The sequence below is a fragment of the Atractosteus spatula genome, chromosome 7 (assembly GCF_055471065.1).
Source record: "Atractosteus spatula isolate fAtrSpa1 chromosome 7, fAtrSpa1.hap1, whole genome shotgun sequence".
NCBI lineage: Eukaryota > Metazoa > Chordata > Actinopteri > Semionotiformes > Lepisosteidae > Atractosteus > Atractosteus spatula.
In genome coordinates, this window is record NC_142712.1 from 5747756 (window position 1) to 5761986 (window position 14231).

General features: G+C 49.9%; 1 protein-coding gene across 1 annotated transcript; it reads left to right on the plus strand.

Moving 5' to 3' along the window:
- The first annotated feature begins 343 nt into the window (after positions 1-343).
- Positions 344-8322, plus strand: shisa2b (shisa family member 2b). The gene is made up of 2 exons (XM_088920645.1): positions 344-1987; positions 5689-8322. The coding sequence occupies exons 1-2, from the start codon at positions 1684-1686 to the stop codon at positions 6249-6251; spliced, it is 867 nt and encodes a 288-aa protein (XP_088776771.1). The 5' UTR covers positions 344-1683; the 3' UTR covers positions 6252-8322.
- The last annotated feature ends 5909 nt before the right edge of the window (positions 8323-14231 follow it).

Consider the following 14231-nt stretch of genomic DNA (forward strand, 5'->3'; position numbering starts at 1 on the left):
ATATAACACTTCTTCAACCAGGTGGGGCTGCACACTGGTGGTGGTGGAGGGGATCCCCATTACCTGTAAAGCGCTTTGAGTGGAGTGTCCAGAAAAGCGCTATATAAGTGTAAGCAATTAATTAATTAACCTACTTTTAAAGATGTGGACTGACCCTGAATCGCTCACCCGATGTTTCTGAACTGTACCTGAAATGTTTGCGGATGTATCTGAGAGAGTACATCGGCAACACCTTAGCTATAATCGGAACTAGTTGAGTTTAACGTGAATTGTAAAACCGAAACGTTTCATTCGGTTTTAAAGTACTGGGAATGCTTTCGAAGCGCGGAGCGCAGTGGCGTGGGGGTGCAAACAGCACTGCGGGCAGAGTGATGACTGGGGAAGAGTGAGTGTGTGGTGGTCATCAGAACTTTGTTCTGCCACTGTCTCCTTGTCCCTCTTCTTGATTAAAAAGCTCTCACTTGAAAACAAGGGGACGACACCGTCTCCCTCAACAGTCACAGGCGATGCGTGGGGGACGTCCCGCCAGCAAACGAGAGCTGCCGTTGCTAATCGGAGTCCCCTAACAATGGCAGGATCCCAGTCCTTTGTAGCAGCGGCTCCCGAGGGGCGAAGCACACACCCAGATGAGGGACCGCAACCCCGCCCGCTCGCAGGACCCTCGAAACCCAAGCGCGGTCTCGCAGTGGGGCTCGTTAGCGCTGACATCTGCAGGCGCCTCACTGCGCAAGTGCGGAGCGGGCTGGAGCCCGCTGTTGAAAAGAGGGACCCTGGCTCCCCCGCTGACTAACCCACTGACTCACGGAGGAGGAGGAGGAGGCGGCGGCGGCGGCGGCGAGGCAGCGGTCGAGCCAGGCGCTTGCACGGGGGAGTGAGCTCTCACTGACCGGCCCGCAGGACACTGATGAGCGTGAAGTCTGTGTCAGGAGACGCGGGAGACTCCAGCTCTCTTCTGCGGTTCTGGGGATCTGTGCGCTTCGAGACTTTCTGGTTAACCCGCAGCGGGCGGTTTTTTTCCTGCATCCCAAAGGTGTCCCGCTGCTGGCTCTGGGAATGCTCTTAGCGGGTTTTGGAGCTGGTAGAGCGCTGCCCAGTCGCGGAGCGGAGAAAAGACCGGCTGCTCGGGCTGATGGAGACGGACGGAACTCGTTTCAACAACGAAAACTGAACCGGATTACACGTGACAGGTCCGTTCGGGTGCGCTTCCCGGGATCCTGGGCGAAACTTTGAATGAGAAGAAGTTTTGTTTCCCGCTGCTCGTCCGCAGAGCACGCAGACTGTGTTGCGCTCCGGCGGGGGACCAGCTTTTTTTCCGCGGCCGGACTTCACTCACACGCCAGTCGAGAAACAACTGCATGTGAACCAGCCGCTTTCTGCCAGTCGAGGAATCGGCAAGGACGGACTCGTTGGCTCATGCTAAATAACGCCTTTTTGCCGTTCTCTTCAAGTGCAACAGGCTCAAATCCGTGAACAGCAGTGGGATCGCAATCTGTAGCTTTTAGCGTGTCGCCCCTGAACCAAGCGACTTATCCGCGGGGGAGTTTCGCCGAATGACAGGACCTCCGCCGTCTTTGTGAATGTTATTATGCATGTGTCCCTCCGTCTAGACTGAGAGGACAGGCGGTGTCAAACGCGCGCACTTGTGGGCGGCGGGAGCGTGGTGCGCCCGGCGTGCGGTCAGCCATGCGCGGCGACGGCTCGGCGCTGTGCTCGGCCCTCGCCCTGACCCTGCTGCTGGCCGTGGCCGACGTGCGGGCGAGCGGCGAGTACTGCCACGGCGGGCTGGACGGCCAGGGGGCCTGGCGGGAGGGCTTCCAGTGCCCCGAGCGCTTCGACAGCGTGGACGCCACGATCTGCTGCGGAAAGTGCGCGCTGAGGTACTGCTGCTCCAGCACGGAGGCGCGCCTGGACCAGGGGTCGTGCGAGAACGACCGGCGAGCCCCCGAGACGGGCGCGGACAGCAAGGACAGCCGGGACAACGCCGCAGGTACCCGGGGGCCGGGGGCCGGGGGTCGGGGGTCGGGGGCCGGGCTCCCGCAGGGACACGCCGCTCTCCACCGGCGAGCACGGTGATGCTGCGCGCAGCGCAACGCCCGCAGAGCTGGGTCGCCCGTGTGCGAGGATTCACTTCGCTCGCTTCTACTTTGTAACTGCGGTTGTGTCCGTGTATGTTTTGAGACGCGTGATGCGTGGTTTAAAGGTTCACCCAAGGCTGTGTTTTATGTACTGGCTCCGGTGCGGAGTTTGTAATCCTGGTGTGTACTTACTGGTGTTACTGCTGGAACAGCAGGCTAGCAAAGGGGTATCGGTTAAATGCTTTGAAAGTTAATAACTGGCGAGCAGGCACTAGAGAACCTTCAAAGTACCCCTTTTATTTTTAAATATATCACTTTTAACTCGCCAGTTGCCGGTGACAGCTGTCCAGGAGGTATCACAGTCCTGTCTCTGCGAATAGTAGACTTTTAACAACGTTTAAATTGCTAAATTAGTGGCGACTATGCAAGGGGTTTATATTGCTGTGCTATTGATAGACGCCAGTATGCCACAAGTATTTTGAAATGCTTGTGCGAAGCGTAGAAACGTTTTTAGAAGGGTAAATGCATTTTTAAAGAAGTCCCCCTACATCATTGTTGTTAGATATCGCTTATTTAAACTTCGTGCGTTTATTTTTTGCTATACCAGTAGGCCTGCCTGTCACCTAGTTTAGAAAAGTCGAGCTGTGTGTCTCAGCCAAAGTAAGCAATTTTCCAGAGAATGTGAAAAGACGCCCCAGTGCCTTAACTTGCTAGCGCTTGCACAGTCAGTGGAGCAGACAGCGTGTTTTTCTTTTCAAATTCAGACCCTAAATGCTTCATGTCTTAACTTCTTTTGGGACGCGAGGCTCCGCAGTCTTGTCTCCCGAGAGGGTCGGTGGCGTTGGTGAGAGCGATTATGCTCGTGGTAATTAAAACCTTCTTAAGCGATCTCCAACGTGTACCTGACTTTACACATTACCCACTTTACACATTACCCAAGCGGTAGACGTCTGTGTTCACTGTCAACAATCAGTGCTGCAGTGCCGTCGATTGTATCGGAGCACTCGGCGATGTTTCGGCGATATCCACGCTCATGTGGCCCACATATAAATCTTACTGCCTGGGAACACAGGGTTGGAACAAGGAAAATTAATCGTTTTAATCCACAAAGATCCACTAAAAGCATTTTTAAATATTTTGGTCCATTTTTGCAAACTGTTTTCCCTGTTACCAGCATGATTTCTATCGTATTTCACTTCTTGTGTGGACTACTGGAGTTGCCTCACTCGGGGAGCTGAAGGCTCAGCTCATTGACTGTACCTACCTTATTAAACCGCACAGGGCGGTCTGAAGTTTCCGATGGGCCTTGATCAGAGTCCTTGAGAACTCCTACCTAGCCAGGCGTCTGCTCTGTGACTTGTGTGCACAGTGTTCTGCTCCATTAACACTAAGGGTTATGCAAAGTGAAACATTTGTGATCAGACCAGGGGGAAAACAAAGCAGATGTAATGTTACAAGTTACTCATTGTGTGTTTCTAGTGGGGGGGGGGGAACCGCACTGCTACTTGAGTTGAGACTCTTTATCAGCCTGTAGTACATTAACAGTCTCTCTCCCGGACAGCCTGTACAAACCATGAGGAACTGTGCAGTCAGGATGAGAGACTGGCGTGCTCTCAGGGACCCAGAGCCTGTAACAGCAGTGCAGGGCCAGAGGAGGCACTTTCACCCCTCAGCACACAGATCTGGTTTGGGGCGCTCTGTACCCCCTGAGGGGGACACCAGCTCCACGGAGAAGAGAATCCGGACCGAGGGTCCGCTTTAAAGACGGGTCGTTGCCGTGGACCAGAGGAACAGTCCTCGGTCCTTAGGTATCGAGGGGGAAAGTTTTGCTGGGCTGTTTATTTGAGAGCTGTGAGAGCTGACCCAAACGCTGTGCAGATCCCCTGGAGAAGAGGTCTCTCTATGGCATTGCTAACAACACACACCATGAAATATTCAAAACCGTACGGCAGGGAAACGAGTCTCACTGAGCTCGGTCGAGGCCTTTCTGGTAAGGAGAAGCGTTTTGATCTCAGGATGAAGTGTTTACCAATTAGTGGATACCCCCCCCCACCGGAATTCTGGGGTCCCCCGACATCTGCAGGCTCCAGTGGGGGAACCACTGCCCAGCAGCTGTGGGTGTCGGAGTCACGCGGCCCAGCCTGGCTTATATTGAGAGCGCAGCACCGATCCGCAGATACATTCCATGGGTTTTTCTGGAAAAAATCTTCCGAGGTCAAATTCCTTCCAGACTCCAGAAAGCTATCCTGTAGGAATCCTTCAGGAATACCGCAAGGAGGATCTGAAGGACTCCTTTGACAGAGAAAAAAAAATCATGGTTGCAGGGATCCGTAAGGATTTTGTCTCTGAAATCCAGCAGGATTCAGATATGCATCCTTCATTATTTGTTGTTTTCAGAGCATCAGATATTTAAATCTCTCTATATATATTTCTTCACTGATTTAAGAAAAAGATGCGTTCATATAAGCTGCATTTCCTAGATGTCTGTGTTCTCTTGCAGGTTGTGTAAAATGAGCTAAATTGTCCACCAGCGCTGCCACACAACTTGCAGTCATTAATATATTAACTCTCTTCGAGTCGTGAAATATTATCAGAGTGAAACCAGGAGCCCCCATTGTCCTCCATTCAAAGGCAAAGACAGGAATGTTTAGTCGGTAACAAAATCTCTGTCTTTTCTGAAAGAGGTGGATGGGAAAATGTTTCGCCTGTATCATTTCTCAAGGAAGCAACAGCAGTCAGTCAAGCAGAACAGCAAGAAACATCTCAGGGCCGTGCTTTGTAATCCGGTTTGTTTTGCATCCAGGCAGTTACAAGGTGGCGGGGCCAGTTTGTCTTGAGTTCGGCTCAAGTGCCACACGAGTTCACCTCCAGAAGGCAGGACATGGCCGAAACCCTGAGAGCGAACGAAAAATCACATGGCTGATCAGTTATGCTGGATTAAAAAGGATCAAAATGTTATGAGCTGATTACCTCCCAGAGCAGTTACAGACTTTTTTGTCAGGTTTTTAATTAAAACAGCAGTGATTGGCTGCAGGAGGAAAACGGGCTGTCCCCTTTTCAAGTGTAAGTTTGTCGTGGGTGCAGCTGAAATTCCTGCTTTTAGAAACTGCAGTCACGGGGAGAATTGCCAGCGGATTTTTTTGTTAAACGGTTGTGATTCAGGAGGGAGCAGCTGGGACAGGATCCCATAGCAAGCCCCGCGTTTCTGAGTGTTGCTCCTTCTTGTGCACTACTTGAAACTTCAGGTGCTTCAGGGTCGTCTAGTTTCTCCCCTCGCCCATCCCAGTCTCCAGGGTTTTCCCATGAGATTTCATGATTACAACGAAGGAGCTGGGAGGTCTTATCCCTTCTCTTGGTTGTGTGCGTGCGTGCGTGCGTGTCTCAGCCTGTGGGTCCACTTCCACTGGTGTCGACGACAGCCTTGACCCTGTCGCTGCAGTACATCTTCGCCGTCTTCGTCCCCGGTCCCGCTGTTCTCTAATCACGTACAACTCGAACGGCATCCGCAGGTCGCGTCGCATTCATCCCTGGTTCTGAAGTCAGCAGGGGCTGTGGAGCTACCCGTCGCGCGCCGGTCTCTGTAACCGCCCCGTCTCTCTCTCCTCCCCTGCAGTGCCCATCTACGTGCCCTTCCTGATCGTGGGCTCGGTGTTCGTGGCCTTCGTCATCCTGGGCTCCCTGGTGGCGGTGTGCTGCTGCCGCTGCCTGCGCCCCAAGCAGGAGCCGCAGCAGAGCCGGGGGCCCGGCGGGGGGGCCAGGCTGATGGAGACCATCCCCATGATCGCGGGCGCGGGGGCCCCACGGGGCTCCTCCTCCCGCCAGTCCAGCACGGCCACCAGCTCCAGCTCCAGCGCCAACTCTGCCGCCCGGCCGCCCATGGTCCGCGCCCAGGCCAACTGCTGCCTGCCGCCGGACGCCGGCCTCAGCAACGTCTACGTCAACATGCCCACCAACTTCTCCGTGCTGAACTGCCAGCAGGCCACGCAGATCATGCCGCACCAGGGGCAGTTCCTGCACCCCCAGTACCTGGGCTACGCGGTGCACCACGAGCCCCTCGCCATGACCCCCGCCCCCGCCTTCATGGACAGCGCCCAGGGTGGCTACAGGCCCCTGCAGTCCCCCTTCCCCCCCGGCGGCGCCAGCTCTGAGCAGAAGCACCCGGCCGTGACGGTGTGAGGGGGGTGCGGGGGCGCGGAGCTCAGAGCCGGCCCGTGGGATGGACACAGAGCGCTGCTCAGGGCCCGCGGGGCAGGAAGAGGCCCCGCTTCTGGATCTGCCGGTCCCGGACGGGGAACGGCCAGAGGGAGCAGGGTCCAAGCCCACAGGACCTCAGGGAGGACCGGGAGGGGCGCGCGGGCTTCTCTCGTCTCTTCACACCACGTTGAAATCCGACTTCTTCTTCTTCTTCTTCTTCTTCTTCTGCTTCGGCGCTGGCGATGTTGCCCTGCTCCCGTGCAGTGCGCCGAGGTGCGTGTGCTGCCGCTGTTTATCCAGAGAGGCGGAGAAAGGGCTGCACCTGCAGAGACGGCGTGCATGAGGCCAAATCACAGGGCGAAAGCAGGGGACTGAGCGCCGCCGTTCACAGGCTGTGATCCGTCACAATGCACAACTGGAAGAGTGTCGTACGACACTGGCATCTGCTCGAAATCGCTTCAGATTAGGGATCCCTAAATCCCAGATTCCCCGACAGCTAGAATTCCTTCAAGTTCAGACATTGCATGGTTTGCCCAGCTGTAACCTGGAAACTAGCTGCTACCCCTGTTCCGTACCAGTATTGCAATGTTAATTCATAGTCTTAAGAGCATACTGATATAATCAACCTGGTTAATGGACCGCTGAGAAAACCAGATGCCAGCACTGTGTCCACATGTCCGCCTGTTCCTGCGTGAACATGGATATGAGAAAGAGCCACAGCAAAAGCACATCTCACCTCAAAACACAAATTAATTATAAAGTGAAAGCAGTCAGTGCCACGGTGCTCCACTCCCAAATCTTTTGCTTTTAATTGTTAGAAAAAAACTACAGCTATGTTGTCCGTGTCGATCTAGTCGTCTGCTTTTTGTTCACGAATAAAAGCAGTCTGTTGAGACCTCAGATTAGAGGCGCATCGCAGGGTTATTTAGGTATTTCCGTGTTTACCCAGAAAAGAAATGTCAAGAACAAGTTTGCAACAGGCACAAACCATTTGTACAGTAGCTGCAAGCCTTTGCACCTTTTGGAGTTTTCTTTGTATCCAGGTGCCCCTGATGCCTGAGCGCACAGACGCAGTCACAGACGCAGTCTGCTTTCCGAATCGGAAGCCACAAGGAGGAGTGTTTATTGACACGAGTGCATTCTGAATCTCATCTCCCGGTGTGGCAGAGATCCGTGTGACCGTCTGGCTCCGGCACTGTGAACCGTGATGCTGTCACCGGGGATTACTGTGAGTTAGACTGACAGCTGGCAGGTGCACTGGCTGACACACCATTCCACTTAATTAACTCTGCTGAGCCACAGGAGAGGGGCAGGCAGGGGCAGCGACGTTCTCGGGACCCACAGACAGAACTGCTCACCCTTGCTGATGTCTCTGCGTCTCGCAGGACTCACTTTTCCTACACATGTATCCAGGGTCTTTTGTCCAGCACATGTGGAGCGGAGGCTGGGTTTTTCTTTGCTGAAAAGCTGACAGAAGAAGCAGAAGTTTAGCACATTAGTAGCCGCTTTGTGCTGGTCTGAACGGTTTGGACATAGACTAACAGAATTGTGCTGAATCTGAAATGGTCTGAGGTTGCAAAGGCCTCAGTGCAGTAATTCTTAAAATGCAATGGTCACGACACCGATACAGCAATAATGCCTGACGGGTCTGGCTGTTCCTGCTGTAGTGTTGATCTCCTGGTCTGAATGTGTCAGATGCTCTGACCGGGACTGTATGAAGCCACAGCATCAATCTGCCTCACTGATCCCACTGCTGCCATTAAACCGAACTGTGCCACTCTCTCTCATTTCTCAATGTGAGATATTCAGGGCAAACAATTTGTATGTTTACTTGCACAAAAATATATATATATATTTAAGCTTTATTGTGTAGAAATGTTCTTTTCATCTGTATTTTTTTAAAAAAAGGTCTACAAAATCTGTTTTTGTTTGATAACTGTAACATACGTCATTGTCAAATGATGCTCACATTGGCAACAGTTGCTCCCCAGGTGATAGAGGTTTCTATGAGATAAAACTTTTTTTTTCATAATAAATATACTATGGTGTGGAATGACGTGTGCTTTCTGTTTAGTTCAACAGATCAGACACTGTGTAGAAAAACGTTGACCCTTTTTCATAAACAAATCTGCCCAGCATATTTTATGCTCCAGTTGAACAGAGACCATGTTTTATTTACTGTATTCCTTGCCTCTGACAGTACTACGTCCTCAATTCTCAGGGTGTGTGTGTGTGTGAGAAAGAACAAAGAAGCAGACTTACAATGGGAAAAGAAACCATTAACTGCCACACTGAAAAGCATTTAGAAACTCCGCTCCAGACTACAACCCCCCCTCTCTCTAGATGTCTGGTAGAAGACTTGAACCCGGCCCAGTGAGTCTTAGCCAGGCGATCACAAATCTCTTTAGTGCAGTGCACCAAGTGGAAAAAAAAGCCTCCGATAAGTATTCCAAAAATAAATCAATAATTGGAGCCAGAAAATGCCTTTTTTAAGAAAGAATGTGGTCCCAGAATAGTGAGCAACCACTTCAGAAGAAAAACCTGACTGAACTTAATTCAAGATTCCTTAAGAATATGGCTTGCATAGCTCTCTGTTCCTGAGTAATATAATGCTGGTTTCATATTTCATTATCATGGTTAGCATGGGACTTCTCCCTCCAGAAGAAGATTTAATGAACTTATTTGTGCCGTCTCCTCTTCTACATGTGTTGTTAGTACAAATGTCTTGCTTTTTTTTTTACCCAGCAAGAAATAAATATGACAGATTAAAAACAATAGGCCATTCAGTAGGTGCTGATGTGAGTTTGGGATTGTCATCTGACCAGCTAATCGGCACCATTCTTTAACACAGCGCCTTTGGAAGCTGAAGGGAAACTTTGGGGAAATTCCTTGGTCTGTCTTGGGGTACTCAGCTGGGAGTTCACACCAATCTGTGGCCATTGTTTAATTTAAAGTGTCCAGATAGATGTTCACTGTGCTCATTTTCTCTGCGACCTGACAAGATACAGATGTTCCTGGGACTGGGGCGAAGACCAGGAACAAAACGCTGTAGTAAACACAGGGCTCCTTTCAGGCTCATTGTCTCCCAGCTTGTCGTTCACAGCAATTAAAATGTTCTCCGGCTGTTCATCAGGGCCGGCTCTTGAAGGAAAGATTCACTTGAACAGATTTGTCCAGGACTCATGAATTGTTTTCATTGAATGGGACAAGAGTCCCTGCTGGGATGTTATTCAGGCAGTGGGGAAGCTCTGAGCCCCGCATTCCAGGGGCCTGGGCTGTGACTCCTGTGAAGAGGGGTCAGTGTCGCCGCGGGTCAGAGTGGAGAGAGACTGTAGTTTCACTAGCAGGCAGCGCAGCTCCTCACGAAAACAGCAAGGGAGTGGTGTCGCTACAAGCACAGCGCAGCACAAAGCCCAACTAATACAGGACAGGATGGGTAACCACAAGACAATTATTCAGAATGCACAGTAAAATCTCCCTATGCTTGTTTGCCCAGGTAGATATTCATAAAGCACCATGGCGTGAAAGATGGTTTCTAGGACCCATGCCTTACCACTTAATAAAACTGGACAAAATTAGTCTCTACTTTGTAGTTGTAAGCACTATAGTGTCAGCTGGAAAAGCTGGAGAGCTTGAGCAATGGTGGATGGCCTCCCCATTCACACGTCAGCTGTAGTCCTTTTCTGTCTTCAGAGCCGTCTTTATTTCACCTTAGACATATCTCCCACATTAGACATTTATCATTGTCCAATGCTGAGTGCCTGATCCTTGTATGTATAACATCCAGACTTGATTTCTGCAGCTCTTTACTCTGTGGGCTCCCTAACACTCTTCTCCGTAGATTGCACTACAATATGTCCAAAACTCTGCAGCCAGACGACTCACGCCAGCCCCTCACTGCACATCACTCCTACACTTAAATCTCTGCACTGGTTGCCTATAAAGTCAAGTATACAATATAAGATCTTGTTACTGACTTTTAAGGCTGTAAATTATCTGGTTCCATCATACATCTCTGAACTCCTCCGTGTTTCCACTCCCTCCTGTTGGCTCCACTCAGCTGAGGCTGGTCCTGTGCTCACTGTACCCAGGAATAAAACGCAGCCTTTCGGTGTCTGTGTCTTTTCTGCCATGGCTATAATAAAAACAAAATAACGCTGAGAGTCTGGATGGCTTCAACACAGATATACTTGTCAAATAAACCATCGTAGGTTTAATTATATTAAATATAGTATTAAAAATTGTAAGCAAAAAAAAAACATTTGAGTCTCAGAATTCACAAATCAGCTACTAATAAGTCACTGGAAATCGTCTCCTAGTTTTGTTTCGAGCCTCATCACAGCCACCCAGAGCATTAAAATTCAGGGCTCCACCAGCAGGGCAGTGCTCAGGTCCTTCGTCCCACTCGCAGCCCCGGCACAGAAACAAAGAAGCTTTGCAGGTTCACAGGCGTGCGCAATGTTTCTCACTATTCCACCAAGAACAAAAAAAAAAGATGCTACATTTTCCTTGGAGCTTTATGTTAGTCCTTGGCAGGTTTCTATGGAAACCAACCCAGTGAAAAGCGCCTACAAAACATAAAGTGGGATACAGGAGGAGTTTTAGGAAAGGTTTGACGAGATAGACATTCCCCCTGCATGGATTAGGGAATCCATTCTCCACATTGGAAGTTTAAAATCCTCCTTATGGTTTGTGTGCTCATATTTCCAACAACTGTCTTAATGCAGGAAACAGCCGAGTTGTTTTGGAGGAGAAAGGGGGTTTTGCTAAGACTACTCCACCTCACATACCTAGACACTGCTGTAGTGCTACACACACCTACGACAACACAATCCGAGTTCTTCCCTTCCTGGGAAGTGCCCTGTGCCTCCATATTCCGTTAACATTCCTTTCCATATTCCACGGGCTTTAATGCTCAAGTCTTATGTTTTATGTTGGTTTTTTTCCCCCCCACATCTAGCAATAGCACATATTATCTTCGTACGATCAACCCATCATGTGACGGAACTGTTTTGGAAAAAATGAGCAGCTGTTCAACTGTAGGAGAGAGTTTAGAACAATAACAGGGTCTCTCACGCGGCAGCTACACTGGGTGGTTGTTCTCAGCACCCTGAAAATTCATCTGAAATTAGCAGCTGAGCACTTCTAATAAAAGGCCTTTCCTCAGGCGGCTATTTTTAACTTGTTTAAAAGCTTTAGAGCCAGTGACAAGAAGGGCCGAGCGCTAGTTAAGCACACCTGCTGACAGGCCGTCACAGCGCACAGCCAGCTCAGCTCAGGGCTCAGCCCCTGGATTCAGGCTCCCACAGGGCAGGCAAAATTATCGGGATTGGTATGGAACGCTGGGAAAAGTGCATCTCCCACAGAGACAGCCGTGGTGCGGATAAACACAGGGTCCTTGGAACCGATCTTGACAGCACAGCAAACCTTGGGAGAGGGAGAATAGCTTAAAATGGAATAAACCTCGCACTGCTGCACACATAACAGTACATTATACACACCGGGGGCCCCAATTACTCTCTCTTTTTTCCAAATTCTATATTTCCAGCAGCAAGATTTCCTTCAGAAGTGGAATTGCTTTCCATAACTAAAGGAAGAAGGAGAACAAAAGCATCTCTTTTCTCCAGGGACCTTACAGAGGTCAAACCCATGCATCAGACCAGCCAGGCTCTTTCTCTGGCACGGTGTACCTTTATTTTCCGTTCCACATTTTAACTCACTGGCTAGTGAAACACATGTCCGGTCAATAAACCGCAGGCAGCATGATAACTCAATTTGACGTCTGCTGTTCATTAACTATCAGACACATTTGTAGCTGCGCACCATCTACACCTCTCCGACAATGGACTTGCACGTGTTTTGGGAGTTCTGTGCTTCCCACACGCCAGACAGATCCCAGGTATCAATCCCAGAGAAAGAGAGCTTCAAGTTTCTCCCGCTTCATCTGCACACAACGCTGCAGGACCTGGGCTAAGGGGAAAATGCTTTTCCCTTGACTTGAGTCAAGGGAGAAGAAACAGAAGTGTTCACCTGTATTTCATATTGACAAGCCCAGGGAGAATTCGCTACTGTTCAGCTTGCTGCACCTATGAATGACAGGAAAGGCAGCATGGATGAAAGGGACAATTCAAACGACCTTCAGAGTTGCGCATGCATTTAGGAATATGTCCTTGTTGTATTACATTGCTTCCATCATATTGTATTCAGTTTTAATTGGCAAGGCAACCAGTCTCTTCACCAGCGCAGACCACAGAACTTTATAACCAGCCTGGGGGCAGAGAGGGCTGTAACCCTCTCAATCCCATCTGCCTGTTCCTGCTGTTCCCTGGAATAGAACAAGCTCACTGACCTGTTAGTATTGTAGCACTTCAGGGTTCACGTGGGCGCCCTCACCGCTGCCGCCTCAGGTCGGCCCCCCACCGTCGGGGACTTGAACCCGGGCCTCTGCCATCAGTCAACAGGGACCCAGCCTCTTGAGCCAAAGGGAGATCTCCCGTCAGCCCGGCGGCTGCGGTCCCTGCTATCCACAGGGAAGGGCGGTGATGTCACTGCGCTGGTAAGCCGGCTCTCGCAAGCAATGGAGGCCGTATGCGTTACAGTATTGTGGACTACATCTCTGGTCACCAATTACCTGCTAAGAGCCGAGCAGAAGTCCAGCTGCAGTCTCAGATTTAGAGTTGAGAATTAAATTGATACACATTGCTGTAATTACTGTACTACCAGGCTTTATTATTAAACATTGTTGTACCATTAGGAGCAAGAAGAATTCACCATTTCCAATATAAGACTGAAGGTCATAACATCTTACCACGTAATCAAAACAAAAAAAACAACTAAACATTAATTTATCAGCATTTGGTGGGACTTTACAATTTGACCATTCCCCGCAGATGTTTGATTTTTAAAAAAATAATCTGTAAATCAATAACAGATTACTGGACAAGTGAAAAACAGACTCATTTGAGTATTAAAACTATAATTAATAATCAATGTGCAATAAACAGGATACTCTTTTTACCTTCAAAGTGGAGCAGGTTGACATGCGACGTTACAGTAAAAAGAGGAAGAACAGTTTGGAAAGAGATCCCTTACGTTATGTCACACTTGTAATGATTAAATTTACCTTCGATATCCTTCTCATCGGCAAATCAAAATGTGACCAAGATTTAATAGAAATATTGTTATTGTAATGCTGCACGGTGCACAAAGGGATTTTACACAATGCAGGTCTGCCTGCAACCTCCTATTGCTAAAAGGCGCCTGGGTCATTTTGAGTTGACCAGTTCTCACTTGTCGTAGTTAACAGTTCGTGCCAGGGAACAGGTCAGAATGAGTTATACCAATGCAAAGATCACAAAATATCCCCCACCCCCCCCCCCGACCTTATGTGCGCAATCACTACAAACCGCTAAACAAACAAATGTACGAACAAACAAACAAACATTTCGAAAGAGGCACAGGAATATTTAATAAACCCTGACTGCATGCTTCCAGCAACCTGGCATTACAGCCTTGCTTCCGGCCAGCGCAACTTCACACGCCTTTGAACAGGAAGCTTCCTCCAAGCGTCTGTGACGGGGCTCAGCTTTCTTTGGCTGAAAAATACAGATCCTTTCACGGCAGCGCCAGTCATCCCTGGCCGGGGGGAAGAGCTTCAGGACCCAGTCAGGTCTGCGGAGCGAGCGGCGCCTTTTCTGCTCTGCCAGACGGTGGTCTTTGCTTTGGGTTTAAATATCCGGCCGCAGCGTGTCTCTTGGAAGGAGCTCTAAAAACACCTCAGAACACCCTTTTCCCAGGGCTTGTGCTTGCTGGTCACAGGACAAAGACGGATGTGGATGGGATTTAATGTTTTGTCCTCGCCTCGTCAAAATCGGCTCAATGAAAATAATTCTGCGCAGGTGTTTGAAGACACAAAACCAGCCGCTCTTGCAATGACTGACATGTTAAACCCTGGCTTAGGCG

Coding starts and splice junctions, on each gene's coding strand:
- shisa2b (XM_088920645.1), top strand. CDS start 1,684: ATGCGCGGCGACGGCTCGGCGCTGTGCTCGGCCCTCGCCCTGACCCTG. Junction 1,988..5,688: donor CAGCCGGGACAACGCCGCAG/GTACCCGGGGGC, acceptor CCTCCCCTGCAG/TGCCCATCTACGTGCCCTTC.